Genomic DNA, 22,967 nt, shown 5'->3' with positions numbered 1-22,967 from the left:
ACCTGTCTTCTGTTTGTAGTCCACCTTTTTCTGTATGCTATGCTATAATGCTACCATGTTACAATTTACAGTAACAATTTAAACACAATAACATGGGGTGGTTAAAAAAAATGGAGAAAAAACACAAAACAATATTGCACTTGCATCAGATTTTCATTGTATCTGAACTTTAGTTTATTACGCATTAGTATTTACTGTTGTTGTTGTTATAGTTTTGATTCTTCACACTTTACACCGGATAGTGTAACAGGTACTTTTTCTGTCCAGAAGGAATGTACTAGTGTGAAGAGTCAGTGGCTCAAGAGCTAAAACCATTTGGGGAATTTCAGTTCAAAACCAGTAATTGAATGGGGGGAAATTATTAATTCACAGCCAACATGGTGCCACTTATTAATTTTGCAATTACAATCCAAACCTAACATTGAAATGAACTCTTCACTTTTTATAAACAACTTTGTAGCAGTCCAAAATGACCATTTGTGTCTTTGAGCACTTTTCCCTTTCTCTCCACTTTCCATGCTTTTATTCTGAAGGCCACAGCAGACTTCAGACAGTTTCACTTGACTCTCTTCATGCAGCAGAAGCAGGAGGTCGAGACCATAGACTGTATATAAAGATGGACGTAGTGTCCGTGACGTCACCCGTTGGTTTCTGAAGAGTGAAAATGAGGCTCGTAGTGGGCGTTTCACCCGGCGCCATCTTGCCGGGGCCTGACTCCTCCTAGTTCCGGGCTAACCCATAAATGGGCAAAAAGGCGGCGCGCGAGTGGACGCTAGGCGGGCCGAGTGAAGACTGACAACCGAGCCACGCCCACAGAGCTTATCGTTTCCTGGTTAGCTCAGGCTAAGGAGCTAGGCTAAATGCTACCCGCGACTGCTAACCGGCTAGCGCTGCGGTGTTGTTGCTCCGGGATGGTCGCGGTCGTAACATCGAACCGAGCAGAGGTAAGTTACCCTGAAACTTTACAACAACAAAACCTAATGATTTATTTATTATTATAATCATACCACATATACTTACAAGCCTCAAGTGGTTTTTGATGTTATTGAGGTAATTTACTGTTTATTTAACACGTCTAATGAAGTTTGAAGCAAGTTAACTAGCTTTAGTAAAGAGTTGTGTTTTGTCATTTGATTGTAATTTTAATAAGTTAATATTAATAAGCTGCATGTGATACAGACTTGTATAACCGCCATTACTATTACAACCTCTTTTTTTAGCCTGTTATGAATTCACAGTGAATTAGACTCAGTGCAGATGTGTAATTATATGACAGTTTAGATGTGATTATAATCTCCACACACCACTGTTGTAAACAGTGCTCATATTTATTATATATGTATATATATTATATATCTGTTTTAACACTGTGAGAAGTTGAGGGACTTGAAGTGGACTGTTATCAACAGCACTGTGAGAGATTATCACCCTTGAATATTACAGATGTGGTAGAAAGACATTTTATATATTTATACAATGTTTATTTCTTTTAGTACATCAATTTGGCTGAAATCTGTGGTGCTTCCACCTGCTGAACACAGAATAAACTGTAAGTACCCGTCTTGGCTGCTTAACACAGCTGATATTACATGTGTCAAAATTATTGTAATGATTGTCTTCTACAGTATCTGTAAATAATCGTGTTTCTCCTCTGTTCCTTAATATCTACAGATGTGACAATGATTTCAGCATAAAACATCCTTTAACATGACTTTTTTCATTTCATGAAGCACTGCAACACCTGATGTCCTCAGAATCAACTGTGGCAGCAGCAACATGGTGGATATCGGCAGCTTCAGGCTGGTCAACATGATAATAATATTGAGTCAATTTCTATATCCATTATGGTTGGTAAAATTAACACTATCACAACAATGTTCATCTTTTACTTTCTGATTTGATAAACCTTAGATAAAAAGTGTTGTCTTTTCTTTTTTGCCATAAGAGACAGAACACGGTCAGCACAGCTGTGTTCCTCAGGTTCCTCCGTCCCTAATAAAATGACAGGAAACATAAAAGTATGGCATTATTGCAGAGATACGTGTTACTTTCAAACAAAGTCTGTGTCCTTATATTCTGTGAATATTTAAGTATGTATCTGAATATGGTTTGGGATTAAACAGTGTACTACAATGAATGTGCAGTATGGAGTTATTTTGCATATATAATGTAATGCATCATGTGCAATAATTTGCTTTAATTGTTAGTAAGTTATGAAAACAGGTCTATACCTGGTAGGTAAACTGTTCATTCATAAATAAAGTTCAGCTTAATAAGTTTCACACTGCAGCAGCTGCACTAAATTTATTTCTGAAACAATAATCTAATAAAACATTATTACTGAAGTTACTCACAGTAACGTAGTCAAATAGGTTGGGGAGCTGAACAACTTTACATAACGTTAGATATCTAACTTGATGATATTCACTAAACACACAGTCGCCTTTAGTTTAAAAGATTTATCACCATGAACTCTAACGCTCCTCTCTCCGCTGTGTGGACGCTTCATGTCGGGTTAATAACTCCCGTCCCTCCCGTTAGCATCGCCGTTACTGCTGGTATCTTGCCTGGAGGTTAGCGGAGCTAAGCTAACCAGCCAGGTAACAATGATACCTGCTCATCACTACTGACACGTAAATCAAAGACAGTACTTTACTCACCACAGACACTGCAGCACAGACGTCTTCCACTTCTCCGTCAGGACATCAGCCGAACAACAAACGATAATGTTCATCCGACATGTGAGTGAAAACTCCTCCACAGACTCCGCTCGTGCTCTGTGACGGGGATTAGCCTGTTAGCTCAGGTGAAGCCGAGCAGACCGCAGGCTAACAGCCAGAGTGAAGAGCTAACGGTGACGTCACGTGTCAATCAAGTGATAATTATTCATAATTTCAAACCTCTATATTATCGAAACGAGCGAGTTAGAAAAAAATTCACCCCCCCCAGAGTTGTCATGGAGGAAGAACTTACTGATTGAGACTAAAACCGTTTTTTGAACCAGGCTGTAAACACGTTTAATCCTGCTCTAAAGTCGGGCTTTTTAACATGGGAGTCAATGGGAATTGACTCCCTCTTGGAGCCAGCCTCAAGTGGCCACCCAGTGAACTGCAGTTATTTGCACTTCCGTATTGGCCTCAGCGCTCAGCCCGGGATGTTGCCGCTTGGTCGAGACCCTCACGTGGGGGAAGGGTGGGAGCGATAAGCGGTGTTGACCCTCGCCCCTCCCCCCCAAACACTAACCCCCTCACCCCCCAACCTCCAGTCTGTGTCTGCAGCAGCTCTGAATTGGTTTCACCTCCTGAAAAGACCCATTCAGCCTGGCTTTAAGGGACTAGTCTTTATTGAGGAGGCTGCATTGGACAAACAGAGCTGCACGTCAATTGCATTTGCATGTAGTGTAGGAAAATGAGACTATTGACTGATGCAGTGGTTAATTAATTAGTGTGAAAACCACACCTTAACATCTCGATGCTTATATACAAGTATGCCATGAAGATCCCTGATCTAACTACTGCATGGTTAAACACGAACTTCAAATGAATCGTTTTGCACGATGAGCCCTCTCTGTTAAGTAAACTCTGAACCTGCATGTACTACTTAAGATCTGTCTGAACGTGATCCGAGGAGGCAAATGTTAAACAAGTGTATCGTCATGAAAGAATTGGAAAGATGGCAAGAATCAGGAGCTTTTGATGGTGAGGGCTGACGTCTGTGTCAACTGGCTGTAAACAAAAACAGTGGAATTTATCCGCCTGCATGCTCGACCCAGCAGTCACCCCTAATGTTTTGGTCAATGTCCTGCTGCGTTCTTCAGTTGTGAAAGAAAAATATTCAGACCCAGTTCTCCCGGACATTTCTCCCCCTGAGTTCCCGTCCGAATGGCTTTAGAGAAGTCAATTCACAAGCTGTTTTTGCGCTACTCTAATTTATTGGTAATGTTAAACAAATGATAAAATTGCAGGCTAATTAAATTGAGCAGACGATAATGATTTAATGTCTGAAAACAGCTTGTGTGTGTGAAAGAAGATGTGTGCATCAGAGGAGGACATTTTTGTTTCGACTTTTCTTATTCAGACATGTAATAAACAAGTTCACACGTTGAGCATGACAAAGCAAAACAAACAGAAAAAATATCAACAAGTGACACCAACACATTTTTAAGTGTCTTCCATTTTTGTAACAACCAAATAACAAACGTCTGTCCGAACAATTCCCACAAGTCCACCCACCTAGTCCCAGCTAGTGTAGTGAACCTACGAGAGTACATCTCTGACAATCAAAACGATACTAACGAACTAAGAGACGACCTGTCCCACAATATACCGAGACCGTAATATTATCATGCTGTGACAGTTCTCAGAATGTGTGCTAAAATTTTTAAAAGTAAAAATATTGACAATAACACTGATATGATGGATAATAAAGCCACGTCAAGACATTGTAGTACAATATTTTTTTTAGAAATATCCATTTTTATCTGTGTACTTATTCTACAGGTTTTTATAAGTTAATGTGTAGTTAGCTTGATCTATAATTGTTCTGCTTGGAGTTTAGTATACTCTATAAAGTTTCTCCACTTTGTCTCGTCAAAATGGAGGATTCAAGCAGTTTCTTGAGTCCCATCTCACCGCAGGAAAGCTCCAATACAGCTCATAAATATGTCCAGAAGTCAAAACTCCCCTGTGTCAGTCCTGCTGTGTCCAAGCTGTGTCCCGTATGGCAGCAGAACAGTGTGAGCACCCACTGGTTTTCCACTCGGACCCTGAACAGGTGCAGCAGAGATTAAAAGGAGAATACCGGCGTCATTTACAGCCAAAGTGCCTTTTGTCATCTTCCAGTTTGCTGATGATTGTTTTTTTGTTTTTACTCTTATAAACCTGGCTTTAAATTGTCTCTTGTTAAAGAAAATAAAAGCACAAATGAGATCAGTGATGCTTCAAAAATTGTTATCGTGTTTGCCTCGACACATAACTTTCTGTGGGAAGTCATGTAATTGACAGTGACCATGGTGTACCATTTAAAATTTAGGGTTGGTAACACGCTTTTAGGAAATGATATATATTCAATGTCACAGGATAAAAATATGACCTAAAAGTAATATTTGCAGGTCTCACATAGCAGCCATCTTGGCAATGCCCAAGGGCAATTATTCCAGGCTAACAAGACCAGGCCCCCTAGCTGAATGAATGAAAGACGGCCATAACTGCACTTTCAACGGACCCTGGGGCATAAAAACCTGCATGTTTAGAATATATTGACTTTGCCTGGATATAATTAAGTTTAAAGCACGTTCTGTGACGCAATCGCAAGGTTTACAATACACCAACTTGTTTTATGGGTCAATACACAGTGCCTTATATTCCACTTTTATTCTTACTCCAACCGACTGCACCTGCTGTAACATCAGTTTAAACTGTTGCAGACCCAAACTGTGGGCTGAGGATATGAGAATATGTTTCCATGCTCAGATGTAAGAAATCAGACTACCGACCTTTATGTATCTAACTGCCATATTTGCAGTTACAGACCTATTCTGGATTCTGAAGTGGTTAGTTTCTCTCTTGAACGTCACGTCTGATTGTAAAAGCTGCAGTGGGTTTGTTTTTTGACAGCTAGAGGGCAGAAAAGACATGGAACACATGGAACACAGCCCTGAGATATTATGGACTTAAGCTGTTAAGTTTTTTTTTCACCTGCTCTCATCTGTCAGACAGCTATTTACATTAGTAACACTTAAATTGGAGGTTTCTGGCTTCTACATCAACTTCAGTCCTATATTAACCTGACTCTTAGTTTGTATGTAGCGAGTTAGCAACTTTCTTTACAAGCTTCTAGCTAACTTCAAACTTATACTGTTTTATTCTAGCTAGGGAGCATAACAACAGCTTTTCTTAAATATGTTTCAGTGGTTGGTCTATGTGAGATGCAGAAAACCAAGACAAGGATTGAAAGGCTACATCACCAGAGAGTTTTCTATATTCAATGTTTCAAATTTCTTACAAAATTACAAGTATTTTCGATCTGTGTCATATCAAAATTATCACTTAGAGCTGGAGCATACTTGCTTACAGAAAAAGCCGTCTTTTACATTCAAGCCCCTGCTAAACAAGTTAACTGCAAGCTGATTAATTCTACCAGCGCCGGGTAAATCTCACAGTACACCAGAGAATGCTAGCAATGATTGGGTTTGCCCAAGATTAAGAGGCGCATAACGGTAGCTATGGAGTTGGCTACAACAAGTAGGAGTATAGCGTGAATCTATTGAGTTTCTGATAGTCTGGGTAAAAAAAGAAACTCTGAGCAAAGAATTCAGAGAAAGAAACTGTTGGTGTTTTTAGGACATACATTATGTTTGCATCATTACTCACACTGCCAGAAGGGGGAGATTTAAGTTCTGCACTGTAAGTTTAATGCAGGTTTATTTGTAGGTGTTAATATACTGAATAAAAAACTGTCAAACTGACTCGGGCACAAATTCAAAAAACTAAATAACACCGGTATTACCCTTTTGAAATCATGTGCTGTACAAGGTGCCATTACAAGGACATGTCGAGCATTACTGAACGAAACAACCTTGCTCCGAGCATTATGGAAATCAACAAACAGTTCCACAAGTGTGGCCACTATGCTGTTTCAAAAGTCACTCTTCAGCAGACGCAGTCCTGAAGTAAAAGCTCGGAGTATCAAGATCAGGAGCAAAGGTTCGCTGTCATATTGAATGTTCAGTGTAAGGACACTGAGAAAAAGTGTGAGCTAGATGGTTCAGGTTTATGACAAGGTAGGTAAAGAATCCAGGCAGTGGCTGAGAATTCCACATGGGGGAAGAATAGGTCACTCTGCCGGCCACTGAGCACAATACCAAGGTTGAGGCTGCACATTTTGTTCAGTAAAAATATTGGAAATCTTGATAGGCAGGTGCATCTGAAGGGAACCATAGAGGATCAAAACTGAAAAGGTCCAATGCATTTTTGTGACGTAAACTACTGCAACTTCCAAGTTGCGCTAAGGGTTTCTATGTTGCTTTCTAAATGTGGAGAATTTGCCAAATCTGAGGGGTTGGCACCTTGCCCTGACAAATACTGTGAGTCACAAATCCAGAAGAATGGTAACAATAAACTGTGCAGCTCTAAAGTAAAAGTAGGATTCCCTTCCAGTGACTTGCAGATGAGATGTGGCTGGGGGTGGATGAGGATTTGAGGGGGGTGGGGGGTGTGACTCAGTGGGACTCTCCGTTGACTGAGCTCCCCTCTCCCCTGGGTGAGGAGGAGCGGGAAAGCCCCTTCTCTGTGTTTTCTGAGCTGGAGCCGTTCTGGCTGTGGTGGTCGACCACCGACGACGCGGCGCTGGAGGACGTGGCTGAGGTGGACGAGGGCTTGACCTTCTCCTTAAAGTCTGTTATGATGACCGTCAGGTCCCCAACCGTCACCTCCAGGTGCTGGGCGCTGCTCCTGTCGATGTTTTTCAATCTCGGCCTAATGGTCAGGAGAAGGATTTGAGAAAGAGATGGAAAAATAAGCATCTATGAATTCTAGTGTTCATGAATGCATCCTTAAATCATCAGATTCCTGCTCCCTGGTGCCGGTTTGTTTACCTCATCTTCTTGTGACTGTTCTTCTTGAGCGCCGGCTCTCTGTCGCTCTTCTCCCTCTCTACCCTCTCCTTCTTTTCCTTTTTGGGCTGCGAGGGTAACACGAACTGCTGCGTTACCTGCTGCTGTGAGACGAGCTGAGAGACGGGACGAGGCTTCCTGATCCAGGGGGAAGAGGGGGAGATAAAGAGAGAGACATAAAGAAGGGAAGAGAGGGGGGGAGACAATGTGGGAGATTAATGAGAGGGAAAATCACAGTGAACACCTGGCTCCCTGCTAACGTACCACCATAATCAAGAGCCAATAATCACTGCCAGTGCTGGTTAGTAATGGAGCCGCTGAAGTGTTCTTAACACTGGCAGCAAGTGGCAACACACACACACACACACACACTGCGTGCATTCAGAATAAAACCCAGGATTCAGCCATCTGTGAGATATGCAGAATACCTGCACAGGCTTGTGTTGGCACCCACCCACAGGGATACACACTGACAAGATGAGATGTGTTTGGCTGAAAACAAAAGATGTGAAAGGAATTTGAAGCGTGAAAAAGACAGTTTTCAGAATGCATGTGTATGTATGGTTTTTCAGGAGGAAACTTAAAACTGCGAATGATACGATGCTGTCATGAAAAGGAGCTCAGCCATAACTGCAAGTACAAAGCCACATTTTTATTGAAGGTCACACCCAAGGTGTTTTCACCCTTTCTTCCCAAATGAAACACATTAATGTCTCTTACACTACAGTTCTTGTCTCATAACTCCAGGGGTGGGTGTTTCCCATTAATTACTTAGACTGTGGCAGCCTGCCATAGTTCCATAATGGACCAATGTCTTTTTTACACTTCTCATAATAAACATGACACATCTAACTTTGTGTTTTGTGCCGTTTTTCATATGGCAGAACTGTGAGCTGCTCTCCCTCTCCATCGGCTGCACCAGTAGAAATCCTGTGACAATGGGCCATCCATCAAGGTTTTACGTCCTCGCAAGCAGTCTTCATCATAGCTGTGTGCATGTGTTCTCAGCAGGCAGGGGGACTGCAGTCTTACTTGTCACTCAGTCTCTGTATGTGGACACTCTAAGCCCCTTGCACAGCTACTTCCACAGTTTGATCTAATTCACTGGGAATTAAGTGGGGTCTCCTGCCACTTCTTCTCCATAAGCACCAGTCTTGACTGCCTCTACAAGGCCACAATCCCTCACCAGCTTCCCACTTTCTCCACAATCAGCTGTGTAAGGGGCTTTTGTCCAAGTATAATAATGCTTTTTTTAGACTTCACAAAATGTTGAACATGGATCTGATGTCAAATAATCACACAGTGTAACATGCTTCACCAAATGTTCCTCTTCAGTCACATTTTTATCCTCTGAGTATCAGCGGTCTAAAAATTGATGCATTATGCAATTGATCTTGTAACAGTTTGCATGCATGAGGACTGATCACATTTCTCTTTGTGCATGTTGAGTGTTCTGAGTCCGTCAGTGTTGAAAATGCTGTTGCGTCTCCACATGTCTGCATCCACACACAAATAGGCACTTGTGCACATCACAGCCTGCAGATACTGAACCTAAAGTCAAATTTATGGATAAATTGAAAATGAAAGGCATGCAATCAACAGACAACACTTTTAGACCCATGACTCTACACATGAATGAATGCAAACACACACACAGAGCAGTGAGCGAACGATGTATCAGGGCATGATGAGAAGAGCAGAGGAGCACAGCATGTCGGTTTTCTGAGCTCTGTCGAGCAGTTGCGCTTGAAACAGCATCTGTTCGCACCAATTTCATATTTCACGAGCCAGTTCAAACGTTTAAGATTCCTAATATATTTACCCAAATCACCATACCCTGTGATATTTGAAAATAAACCTACTGCTCAGAAAACATAAAATATCTTCCTGAGAATTTAGAAACATTACAACTCCCACAGTCCTGGAAAGGAAACCGGCTTCACTCGAGTGTACTAACCTGAGTATGAACCCTTTGGAAAAAGTACTGAAATGACAAAAAATGCTTCAAGGTGCTGCAAGAAAAGAAATGTCCTTCTTGCCTCATGTAATACTAAGGGTGCAGAGTACAGAGTGAACCAATGTACTGGATTTGAAACAGAATCCATCCATGGAATTAGTGTGAGCACCGAGTCAAGCAGTTTCAGAGCTATGCGACACAGTTTTGCCCCCCCCACTAAAAAAAAAAACGCGCCTTTGGGGCTTTTATTTCATTTTCTACGAGGAAATGGTGAATATAAGCCGAGGCTGCTGTCGTGTTCTGTGGCAAAGCTGTTGTTTAACAGTTCTGGGATGACCTAAATTGGGGCCCAGCTTCAAAGCGTCTCTCCTTTTTATTTTTTCTGAGTTACTACTGCCCTCACAGAACATGCAGCGATGCTAGTGAGCCTTGAGTGGAAATGCAAATGGGTCTCTTGGCCAACATAACTGTCTGATAGGTAGGAGATGTAGAGATCCTCTAATATGTCTGTCTTGTCAGCACAACGTTACAGAAGTGCTGACACCTTTTTTTGGAAAATAAAAAGGCAGAAGCATCTCAAAGTCCTCTTGTTTCCAGCTCGAGCAATTCGCGGCTCTCTCCCGTTAACCCAGCGCTCCTCCTGCAGCAACAAAGGCGGTGTCTGGTGCTCTTGAATTTACTGGAGCTTGCAAACAAAGCAGCGGCTGTCACTAACACAATCGAGCGTCCTGCACCCGGGACAAATGTTAGCAGCTTCCCGAAATATAAAAAAACACAAGACTACATTTGCTTCCTTCATAACCATCTTTTTGGTTAGTTTTTTTCTGAATTCAGTTTGATTTACAACCTATTAATGCAGCAAATTAACACCTTTTAGCAGTTTTTAGGCATAAACTGTAGTGGGGTTGTGTTTTTGAGTACAACACACATATATCTTCTACGTGTATGACACCTCTACTTCATCCTGAAATACTTTTCAGTTTCCTGTTGTTGGTGTCTTAAAAAAATCAACACATTCACTCGCTCCAGTGAATATCCCTGGCATTTTCATGCTGTACACTTGGACATTTTACTTGGGGGCTGCCAGGAAATGTTACGTAAAATGTCTGGCAAAACTAACATTTGTGTTCTCACATACAGCCCCTCCAGAAAATTTCAGGAAAATGTGTGGACTTCTGAACATGTCTGAAAGCAGCTTTAGTGTTGCTCAATGAGGGGAGGAAACAGTAATCTGAGCCTAATAATCTTTTCTTAAAGACTCAAAGACTGTCTGTGCCCAAGAGCGATGAGGTGCTAGCTATAAACATGTTTTCTTTTTCTTGTTTTCCTCACGCATTACAATGAAATTGATTGTCACCAATAGAGCCAGCTCAATAACCTGGAGGTGAAAGAGGAGACAACCTCATACCACGGTGAGGCAAAGCAGCCGGCCTAAACAGAGCTGCCTCTGTTAACCCAATCAAATGGTTATTATCTTAGCACTTAGGCCTCAGAGGCTGTGTGCGCGTTTTTGTGTGAGTGTGTCTATTGATTCCAACAAGAATTTCTGGGCCTAATGTAACGGCCTATTCTTTCTGACATTAATACTGCGTGTTGGAACTGTTGTTGCAATCGATGCTCTACTCATGCTCTTCTACAGCAGCTAATGGAGTCCCACACTGGGAAATTAGGACGTTACGGAGACAGATTAAACACACAAACCCAACTGTGTTTTCCTTGAAAAGAGGAGAGTGAAGACAACAATGGACATAAGTCACAACTGTTTTGTTTTAGGCTTCTAATTCGCAAAATGTGATCAGGAGAACAGTCTATCAATGAGGATAATGAGGAGGAATTACTCTCACACTCCAAAGCCGTTTTCAGACATGCAATGACTTTGTCTTTCACGTATGAAGAATTCAGCAGGAGATTTTCCACTTCAGATGCGTTCATAACAACAGGAAAATATCTAGAACCTGGTCAAACCATGCAGAAGGCAGGACGTGGTGTATAAATTCCACCACAAAAATCATGCGCAGTTGTTGACAGACCGGCATCTGCCTTTAACACCAAAAGGTCTTACACATTTGTCGACGTCCTCGCACCTCTTTTTCATCCTGAGAAATTTATTTTCAGTTTAGCATCCGACGCTGTGAATTTTCTGGACATTTTCCTCCTGTATTCTCACACAGTCATTTGCGTTCTCACCCCGTTTTTCAGTGCATGTTTGAAATCTGCTCAACTCTCCTATTAAGTATTGAAAGCTTCGCGTGCCTGCTTTTTCTTACGCACCCTTGTAAAGATGAACTTGTCTCGTCCTGTGAGCTGGAAAGTGCAAATGCCGTCACTGTTCCCTCAGTGCTTCATGGACAGGGGGGACTGGCCGCCCCCCCTTCTCAAATATGTCATCCGCACGCATGCACCCACACGTCATCTATCATTATCGCTATCTCACTCGCCTCTGTCCTTTAGCACTTTTCTCCCTCCTCCACATGCACCCACTGACCTCACACTCCTCTAACTCTGGCCTGTGCTCGAGAACAGAGGAGAAATAAATAAAGAATAAATAATTAAAGTCCTTCATGAACCAACACAACAGGAAATTAACGCCTCTGGTTCTTATCCTGTCACAGTTGGAAAATGTTTCTACATGACCGATTCAGTGGGCGGTCACATTATGAGACGGTTATGTTTCTGCCACAGTGGACAAACAGGTCAACACCACTGCTTGTTGTGATTCAGCAATTGGAACAGATGGTGTGTTAGTGTATGAGCCAGAATCTTTTTAATAGACAAATGTGGTAATAACAGACTTTATAATAAAAATGACTTTATAAACTCCTGGTATATATTTGATTTGATCCCATTGCCAAAGTACATCTGCCGACGGTTTTATTGAGTTTTACTACATGTCGGGGTGAACAGTAAAAATAAATCTGAACACGTGCTATAATAAATCCACATCAGAGGGTGAAATGTCTGTACAAGGACATACAGGTCTTACATAAGAGGAGCACAGATGGAAAAGGTTAAGAAGTAAGATCAAGTTGGAGCAGTCTTTAGAGGAAACCTTAAAGGTTTCAGACTTAACTTTAATAATTTGAAATAAAAATATAAGAGACAAAGTGTCTGTTGACAAATTTATATGGCACCCAAAGCAGTTTTTAGGACAAGTCACATTCACCCATTCATGCAGAAATGATCACAGCATTTCTATATACAGAACATTTTCCATCACCCACCATTCATTCACTGTCAGCAGCCGTCTGGGACAATTTGGGGCTCAGTATTTTGCCCAAGGACACTTGGGAATGCAGACTAGAGGAGCCAGGGATCAAACCACTGACCTCCTGAGTCACAACCGACTTCAAGGGGGCCCTTGTTTGGGTGGGAAGACTTATCAGGTCCATTTATCAGACAACTTTGCCTCTTTTATAATATTGTGTATTGTACTGTGCTTTTCTCATTCAATATTCATTCCGTATAACAAGCCATATTGCAGTACAGTCGTTCTATTATATAATATATCTCAACACTTCACCACAACTGTATACGCTATACATATCCAATTCAATGTTACACTGGACTACGTCACATACTGTATATAATATATTGTCGATTGTTTAGTTCTGTGTCAAATTGTGTGATATAGGTCTGTTATTTTAGTTTTACTCAATTGTTGTAACACGTTTTTATTCAAACTTTGGCTGCTGTAATATTCAAATTGTTCCCAATGGCGATGAATAAAGGATTATGTTAACCCTCTTATCTTGTATTTTGAAATGCCTCTTTGAGATGGCACTACTGTACAAAGCAAAAGATAAATAAAGTGAATATTAATTCGTTCATTAGGCCGGTCTGTGTTGTTTATGTTGAAATTCAAATATTCTGCTTATATCTGTCAAACAGTGAAGAAGACAATCTGCTGTCTACTCGGCAGAATACAACCTCTCCTCTGAGCGTGCACACACACATATTCATACAGAGCATGTGGGGGTGGGTAGGTACAGGAAGATGTGAACGTTTCTCAATCATCACGCTCACATTGTTTTATAGCAGAGGTGGTAAAATATACATCCACAGCAAATCACAATTTATAAGCAAACTGAACATAATAAAGAAGCTAGTAGGACTTGAAATGAGGAGTTGGCTGATTGGTCGGCACTTACAGAAAGTTCTGGTTACATCCCAAAGGCTGCAGCACAGGACTGCAGATGTTTGGACGGCTCGCTAACATTTGTCGAGTACAGAGTGTGATGAGCAAACAGCCCACACGACAGCTGATGGACTGCAAATAAGCGTGTGTGTGTGTACTTACACAGATACTTTTGTGAGGACCATTTCGAGTCTACAACCTGCACAGTGAGGACATTTTGGAAAAGTGGGGACATTTTGGCCGGTGCTCACGTTGTGACCCACATTTAATTGGCTGTTTGAGTGTTAAGACTTGGTTTTAGGGTTGGTTCAGGCATTTAATTTTGATGGTTAAGGTTAGGTTAATGGGCAACGGAATGCATCATGCCAAAGGGTGTACTCACTAAGATAAATGTACAAGTGTGTGTGTGTGCTGCTATAAACAAATCTCTCAGTTCTGGATAATGATTGTAAGATCATTGCGAAACAGCTTATTTTATGCCTTGTTGAACAGCCTCGGCTCAGGTGGAAGAGTGTGAGTGTGTGTGTCACGTTTTCTATCAGCAGGTTGTAGGCTGCTCCTGGGAGCTCCTCCAACCTAATGATTAATGTCTCTCCCTGCCTGTACTTGCTATCACCGTGCGTGTGTGAGAGAGAGAGAGAGAGAGACAGATGGCTCTCCACGTCCTGTGGTTTATGACACCATCTACAGCCTGCTAGCCACACTCTACCACATTCTCCTCACACACACACATCCACACAGAGCAGTATGTCATGAATCAGTGTCACCATAGTAATTACAGGCTTATCGTGTAGCCATAATCTTGAGCCACAGTGACGTGATAACAGCCAGCTTCATTGTCCCTGGTGTACGCTCGGTTTTGTAGCCTGTGCGAGCGCCAGCACCAGTAAACCCACACCACTGAGCCCACTGTGTGACTTATCGAGGATGTCATAATTCAGATCAGCTTATAAAACACTGATTGGTTTGGTTTACATGCATTATACCTGTTTATGGATGCAATCTGTGTTGTTATTTTACTTCCTCTATTTAATTGGTTGCAGTAATAATGGCAGTTTATCCCCGCTGCAGATTTGATGTGGCTCATAAAAGCATTGCTACACTCTCTCTCTTTCCTCTCACTTCCTGTCTGTTATCACGGACTCAAACGTGTTGATCTCTGCCAGTGACGTGTTTTTTTGCAGGAGTGGGGAAATGAACACAGCAGCCCTATAGGGATATGTTGAGGTGGAGTGTGGTAAATAAGCTTTTCCCCTAAAGGGCTGTAACATGAGTGGAAGAGGGCAGACCGAGAAGCTAAAGCCGTTTTCAGACATGAACAGAAACTTGAATATGGCCATTTTCCGGACTTTGTCTTTCAAATATGAAGGAAGCAGCAGGAAACTGTCCACGTCAGACATGTTCACAACAAAAGGAAAATGTCCAGAACATTCAGGTGAGGGGCGGGGCCTGGGTAGATCATGTAGGAGGCAGAACATGACATAAAATCCATTGTTTTTGTTTTCAGCAAGTTGACACTGCTGTCTCCAATTTACTTTCTGACATCTTTTGTGTCTTCTATGTGTATGGTACATCTTTTTCATCCTGACATATTTGTAAACTTCCGGTTCTGCGATGTTGCGAATAATAAATTTCATCAGCACGCCCATTATGATATGTAACTAAGGGGCTGGCAGGAATATGTCCACAGCAAATGACTCGGACATTTGCGTTTCATTTTTACATTAGAATTTGCATAATCTTAAAGCAAAGGAGAAGATTTTGCGGCCTGAAGCTTTCTGGTTTCTGTTTCAAGTTTGACTAATCACATTTGAGCAGACTTTGCCTGCAGATAATCATTCCTATACACATAGACAGAAAGGCATTGTCTATTTAATCTATCTGCATTCATACAGATATATAATAATAGAAATGAGCCAAAATGTTGTCTGGAACCAAAACATCTACAAACGTGTTGCTGTTCGTCTTCTGTGTGGAGAAATGTTCGACTCTGAGGCTTATTTGTCTTCAGTGAGTCCCCTCTGTTCTCATATGCAGCCCCACCGAAGATTTCAGGAAAATGAGAGAATTCAGTACATGTCTGAGAAACGGCCTAATAATATGACAGAGATGTAAAGATGGAGTAACTGATTTGACATTTTCATTCAAGTATTCATGTTGTGTTAGTATAAACATGTACACGGGCATAATATTTAAATACAGAAAACTTGTAGTTCATACTATGAATTTCAATTTTACATATTTATCTCCAGGCAGCATTTAATGTATGCACAATTGCACATACAGCATTATACGGTGTATTACTATTCCACAGAAGAAGCACTTATTTTTCCAAATGCAGCTAATCTGAGAGAAAAGAAAAAGACAGATAATTAATTTTGTACTTTTTGCAATTGAAGTGATTCTAACCCAACTTTGAGAATCAGCTCTCCGCTTCAGTTCCGGTTTCCATTTCCCATGAATCTAGACGACTCCAGCGGGCTGATGATTATCTCTTGTTTATGATGGATATCTGCTGAAACCAATCACTGGCTGGCTTCATGAGAAAAGGCTTTGAAGCGGCAACAGTTTTATTGTTGGTATCTGCATCGGAGCGTTGTGATTCTCGTGGTGTGCTCCTTTTTTTTGATTTGTGATCACATTTCATTTTAGTTATCTCGTTTACATGCTGTGGGTAACGCTTTTATGTTGAGCTGAAATTATTCGACGAGGGACAGAAAATTGCTGTACAGCTAGATTGATAATCAGCTGATCTTTTCAATCGTGTTTCAGATGAAACTGTTCAGTATTCACTTTGGCTTTGGAATTGAGGACTGTTAAAGAGACAAAACAAGACATTCGACCTTATCCTGGTTTTAAGGAGACTATAAAAAATGTTCCTCTCCACACCTAATTTCACAAATAAATATAATTTCCCTATATATGCCCTATTTGTTCATGCATTATTATCTGGGAAATTGCTGAAATATACATTTAAACATCTCTATATCGCAATGGGAAAAAAATTGGTTACATTTTCTGGATCTTCCCCTTGATCTGGAGCCGCACCAACATTTAATGGGTTCCTAACCCTAGCATGGATATTAAGTACTTGCCAGTGCTGCTGTTCTTCCTAAGGTTTTATTCTTTGATATTAATGTTTCAATAAAATATCCTGGATTCCTGCACAGATAATTCAGACTGTCATGTTGAAAGCTGCATTTTTTAAGAGTAAGAGAACGAAGTGGACCTACGCCAAATGCACAGTAACAGGTCAATTTTGAGTGTGTGGCACTGCACATGAACTGTGAGGGTGAGCTTGTGCGGAGGATGATAAAACAACATCTAAGCAGCCAAAGGCTCGCAGCCAGCCAGAAAGCGCTTTAGCTCATTTGAGGAGGAGCCGACAAAAAACCCGCACATCAGTCAATCTGTCACCGGGAGATGCCCAAGGTTGAATTCAACTTTTGAAAGGAGCGTGGGACGGAGACGCTGCTGAGAGATGGGAGAGTTAAAGGTAGCGAGAGAGCAAACACAAACGAGAGGGAGAAGTAATACTCCAGAAACATGATCAAGCTCACTGTCCTGACCTGTAGAAATATGATGCTGCCAAACAAGTTCTTCAGCGCAGAGCGTGCACACACTGAGTGTTTTCCCTGGTGGGACTGACTAGTCAGAGCTCAGCGAACAGATTCAGAGAGTGGAGGTGAGACACGCACACACTCTGCTCTATTACACCCAGCAGTATTTGCCTAAGGATGGTGTTTAGATTTGGGTTTAACTGCCTTCTGTCAGCACCTTCACACACACACACACACCTGACATTTTCAGCTTTTGTTCAAAGCACCAGACAAATGCTTTACCTCTGAAACACGTCCCAGCCTTCATTTTGTATTTTAAACCTCAAGATGACACCCTAATCCAGAACAAATCTTCATGGTTGAAGTGGGCTGGGGGCCTTCGCTGTCTTGCTCAAGCCAAGTTCACACTTCACTACGTGCTGTCTTGTGTGTTCATACTACACATTTACACGATCTCACATGAGGAAAGAACCCTGACTAGTATGGCTGGTCCCCAATTTATGTTGAGTATGGTCAGTTTGAATGATCCTCCCCCTTCTCTGTCACATCCTGCTCACAGAACGACACATCAAGCTGGAGGATCAGAAACGCTTCAGTGCACATCACAGCTGCATCGACTACAGAGTGGCTCAGGCCATGTTTTTGTGTCCAAAGCCCGAACCAAGAGCAACTGAGCCCGACCCATACCTGACAGGCACTCATTTTGTTCTGTCCAAACCTGATGCAGTTCATATGAGCTGCAATTACTTTGTGTTACCCTGACTCTGGTCGGAGTCTGCGGCATGTCTGCAAGCCTCTGGAATCTTGTCTTTGGAAGGTTCACACACGGCAATTTGGGAATGCAGTTTAAACCCTATTAGCCCCTGACCTGGAGCTTTTGTCAGCAACGTTCAAAAGTTGTTGGTGACTGTAAAATCAGGCTAAAATTATGTTGTGTGAACGAAGCTTTATCAAGGGTTTCTCTGTCGTTATTTCCGCTGATGCAGGAAACAAACCTTTGACCTTGCACTTATCAAACAGTCTCTTTTTATGTACCACACCACTGTACCATGACTTTCATCAATCACACTGGTTTCAAAGGCTGGGACTGAGGGCCAAAGAGTCACAGCAGATAAAACGGCCATTTTCCCTCAGCAAAGTCTTGAGGTAATGAGGCTGTGTTGTGATCCGAGCTCCTTTATGATAGCTTTAATTTAATACCCTAAGCTTGCAGCTTGATGTAGAGGAGCAACACATTTTTCCATATTAATCTGCACAAAAGACAGGGGGATAGAGAATGTTTTAACACGCAATTTCTGTTTCTTGCCTCGATCCACTCCTCAAATTTGGCTTCCGAGCTGCAGAAGCCAGGTCGCTCTGTCAATCTGCCCGTCAACTTGGATCGTCAGACACATTTCAGGGGCACAATTTCTCTTAAACTTCAGAACGCATTCATCTTCATCTCCTGGCGCTATACGTGCAAACTCTCTTCCTCTTAAAATACTTCATACCTCATCTTAAAATGTTCCCCCCCTTTTTCTTTTAGAATCCATCATTTCTTACACTTGCTGAAGAGACTCAGATCCTGTCAGGAAAAGTGACATTTCATGTATTACGATAAGGCTCTCAAGCTCTGACAACTGATAAATTGATTTTGATCCACAGAATCCACTCTAGCTGTCAAACCTGTGACCTTCAGGCTATATGGGACGCTTCCTCTCACCACCGGACGCTCAGCCCCTGCCTGTGCGAAACGTGAATTCATTACATCACGGTAATAGCTCAGTCATGCTTGTTTAGTAACCGGTGAGAGAATTTGCCGTGTCCTGCATTTTATATTCCGCGTGGTGTTTTGCCCTTCAGCACCTTCAGCTTGCTCAGCGGAGCAAACCCCCACTCGTCTGCTGTGATCGGTCATTAACAGCTGCGACCACCTGTGTGGCCATTTTGCTGCAACGTTCGCCCCCGTGTTTCGAGTGCTTACGTGCGGCCTTGTGCGAGAGCGTGAACACACTACTACTGCTAAAACGCTTCTGCAGCACTGCAGAGGGGAAGACAGGGAGTTATTAACATTAAATAAGACCTTCAAACGGACGTTGGCACCGGGTTTCAGGGGTGTAATGAAGAATTCCGGGGCCTTTGTGTGCTTAGAACCTAAATCCAACAGAAACATTTCCAGATGGGGAGGACAAAGGGTGTCAAAGCTTTTGGTGGATATTCCTGGCAACACTGCAGGCTGCTTGTTTGTTACGGAAGCAAGCCACAATCTCTGAAGCATCCTCAACAATCAAAACTCGATTGCACTAAAGCTGGACCAGATGACAACAGCATGTCTGCTGCTCAGGCTCTTTGTTTGTGTGAGCGGCAACTGTGTGTTCAGTGTGTGTGTGCATCAGGAAGGTGCACTTGTGTACGAATATGTATGCAGTCATGTGTAAAATTTGCATGTTGAGTGCATCAGCGTGTGTGTGTGTGTGCGTGCGTGTGTGTGCGTCTGACAGCAGGCTGATTAAGCTGTTGCATAGTAATGAGCTATGGCTGTCTGTCTGGCAGCTGCTCTGACAACCTCTTTTCACAACTTGGCCCTCCCACTCACACATGCAGACTCACACACACAGGCGTTTATTGTGTACTTGCATGCACCAACACAAGAAACAACTCTGAACAAGTATCAGAACGAAGAACTGCACCCCATTGTTGTACTTGTTAAATCTGTGGAAAAGTAAAGTTGTGTAAATGCCGACGAGGACAATTAACAAAGCATTAAAGGAGATCACGTAACAACACACTGCTTCTTATAGACCAAGAGGAAACGGCTACAACTCCTCTCCTTCACCCTTTTGTCTCTGTTGTTTTCATCCGGATAATGACTGCCACTCAGGAATAAGTCATTTCCTGCTTCAAATCACTGATGTCAGGAGAAAATATCATCCACAGGCATAGAGAGGGGAACCGTGCATGTGCGTGTGTGTGCATTTGTATGCTTGAGTACCTGTATAGCGCCCCCACCTCCCCGCCCCCCTTACAAATATCTCCAGGGCAACGAGATTGATGTGTGCGCTTTCAAGAGAGCGCCGTCGCTGTCCCTCATTTCACCGAGGTCAGTGTCAGTGAGAGAACATGGAGACTAATGCGGCGCGTAGAGGAGGTGTGAAGAGATAGAAGTGACAAATAAACATGTTGGGTTTAAGAAAAGTCTGAGATGAGAGAAAATATGCAAAAAAACAGTGTTTATGTTTACAGACTGATTTTGTCTGTTGAGGGGAAACACTGAGAAGGCTTCAGAATCTAAGGCGACATACACACCACAACATTTGCGTTTGAAACAGTAACTCTGCTACTGAATCGCCTGGCGTCCACACTCCTCAATAGTTTTAGAGCCACTAGAACAGTTTGGAAACCCTACTGGGGTTTTGATTTGAAAGCTTTTAGTCTGGACGGGCAGAAACAGAGACATTGGTTAGAATGACGCTGACACTCTCAACTGCTAGCTGAGTGTTTTAGGTCCAGACGCAGCCTTCTTTATTTTACGATGATACATCTGCTTACATGAGCAGGAGATGAGCTATTATTCAAGCAATCTGCAACAATTCCTGTGTCCAGTGGGACCTGAGCAGGACGCATACTCCGACTGTACATGAGTGGTTGTGTTACACATACAAGGAATTTGCTGAAGTGTGTTTGTGTACTCATGAATATACAAATCTAAAAAATATAGATCTAAATGTAATATGTGTTAAATTTAAATAAACTAATTATTGTGGTAAACTGATTTCCCTGTAGGGAATCACCTCAGTCCCAAATAGAGGCGGGCCAAAATATCAATATAACAATATATGGTTGTACTGACTCAAGAATTGATCGATGTGCTGGTGGCAAATATCAATATTTATGTATGTTTTTTAAGAGTTTGGATTTTTCCTTTTATTGGTTATATGTGGCACGTGTGGACACTGACAGGTTAGATAAAGACTAAAGTGGCACTGAGATAAGACTCTTCCTCATGAGGGTCATTTTGTGTTCTTCTTCGGCAGATGTCACGATGCACTGCTATACGATTGTCTTGCAATTTATTGATAATCGCATCATCACTGTATCGTGATATTATCGTTATCGAGGGCCATGTATCATAGTCCCAAAGGACCCCCCCCCCCCCACACACACACACACACACACTCGTGCAAAAGACACCAGGGGCACATCCATCCTTACCTTGTTGAAGTCCCCTTCCTCACATCACACATCATGCACTTGAAAGCCTCGGCCGTGTTCTTGTATGTGCACACGCTGCAGTCCCAAAACCCCTCGTCGGAGGGCTTCGGTTGACGCTTCGGCCTTTAAAACAATAATAAGGAGAAAATTAAAAACCAGATGGAGGAGCAGGAGGAGCAGGAGGAGGAGGAGGAGTGAGTCCACGGACACTCTCGACAGCAAACATCGGGGTGAGCCCGTGGGATTTTAACGGGAAATCATGAGCGCGCGCTGTGATCCAACACTGTAATTGGCGATGATGTCTTTAAAACACACACACACACACACGCACACACATATGCAGTGCGCGCGACACCGTGAAGAAGGAGAAAACCCTATTTCCCCCCCCCTCCTCTCTCGATGTCCGCTCCCCCCCCTCCTCTTCGCCGTCGCACTCGGCCGCGTTTACCTTGTGGGACTCCGCTTGTCGCCCATGCCAGACCGGGGTTCCTCTGGAGGTGCTGAGACGAGCACGGCTCCGGTTCTTTCTCTCCGACGATGATTCTTTTCTCAGCGGAAGGGAGAGAAAAAAAAAACGGAAGCGATGCGCCCGTCGTGCCCGCTCCGCTTCCAGCTGTCGCGGAAACTCCGCTTTGGGAAATAGTCACGTGACGCGCCGCAGCCAATCACGCGCCGCGCTGCGTCCCGAGGCTGACATTCCTCATGGTGAGTCTGTGAGGCCTTCACGTGCCCGCTGCAAGATGGGACTTCTGTCCATCCATCGAGGGTTAATAAATGTGTTGTTATTGTTGTACTTCGACTTGACGTGCACGAGTGGGATGGTTTTAAGAACACCAGTGGTAAAACAAGAGGAAAGCACAATGCTAAAAATGACCTACAGTCTCCTACATCGTCCTACAGTAGACCTATTTGATTTAAATGTTCTCATGAAATATAAATGACACGTAATCGCTGCCCGTTTCCTTCTACGTAGAACACACAAAACCAAGCCTACGTTATTAACTATTCAAAAAGTGAAAAAAGACCATGGACTGCAGATAAATGAGAATTATATATAAAGATGTATAATTCATATTAAACAGAATTTAGGGGTTATTTATGCTCAGTACACAAAATAAAGCCCACAATGATTATTCAAAACTGAAAGACCATAGACCGTATAAATGATATGCAATTATAATGATATATATTATATACAGTCAATGCACTGGAGCGTGAAACAGAATGTAGGGCCATTAATGCTCAGTACTCAAAAACAAACATTATTACTTGGTTATAATTTTCACATGACAGTTGGATATTGATGACTATGATTATTTACTAACTTTATTTAAAACAATATTAGACAATGACATTATTCACTTCGTGCAAAATCAGCAGATAGTTTATTGAAAAAATAGTCACACCTCCTACAATATATAACGGATATAAAGGCAAGATAATCTAATTTAGTAGTAAGGAATATGTAGCATGCAATACTCAAGTGTAAGGAATAGAAAAAAATTACTTTGA

At 42.2% G+C, this 22,967-nt stretch overlaps 1 protein-coding gene and 1 long non-coding RNA gene across 2 annotated transcripts; one reads left to right on the top strand and one right to left on the bottom strand.

Moving 5' to 3' along the window:
- The first annotated feature begins 807 nt into the window (after positions 1-807).
- On the top strand, positions 808-2,137 carry LOC138406726 (uncharacterized). Its single transcript, XR_011240062.1, has 3 exons — positions 808-944; positions 1,494-1,549; positions 1,731-2,137. It is a non-coding gene; the product is annotated as an uncharacterized lncRNA (long non-coding RNA).
- Positions 2,138-3,969: 1,832 nt separating this feature from the next.
- Positions 3,970-22,129, bottom strand: yaf2 (YY1 associated factor 2). Its single transcript, XM_020092461.2, has 4 exons — positions 21,904-22,129; positions 21,456-21,578; positions 7,595-7,750; positions 3,970-7,475 (listed from the first exon to the last, which is right to left on the bottom strand). The coding sequence occupies exons 1-4, from the start codon at positions 21,927-21,929 to the stop codon at positions 7,220-7,222; spliced, it is 561 nt and encodes a 186-aa protein (XP_019948020.1). The 5' UTR covers positions 21,930-22,129; the 3' UTR covers positions 3,970-7,219.
- Positions 22,130-22,967: the final 838 nt, after the last annotated feature.

This window comes from Paralichthys olivaceus, chromosome 23, assembly GCF_024713975.1.
Source record: "Paralichthys olivaceus isolate ysfri-2021 chromosome 23, ASM2471397v2, whole genome shotgun sequence".
In the NCBI taxonomy this organism is placed as follows: Eukaryota; Metazoa; Chordata; class Actinopteri; order Pleuronectiformes; family Paralichthyidae; genus Paralichthys; species Paralichthys olivaceus.
Note: the sequence above shows the minus strand (reverse complement) of the source record. Positions and strands in the feature narration are given on the sequence as shown.

What these genes read in the sequence shown, in the direction of transcription:
- yaf2 (XM_020092461.2), bottom strand. Translation starts at nt 21,929, where the DNA reads ATGGGCGACAAGCGGAGTCCCACAAG. An exon ending in GACAAGCGGAGTCCCACAAG is followed by an intron (nt 21,579 to 21,903) that starts GTAAACGCGGCC and finishes ATTGTTTTAAAG; the next exon opens with GCCGAAGCGTCAACCGAAGC. An exon ending in AACAGTCACAAGAAGATGAG is followed by an intron (nt 7,476 to 7,594) that starts GTAAACAAACCG and finishes CCTGACCATTAG; the next exon opens with GCCGAGATTGAAAAACATCG.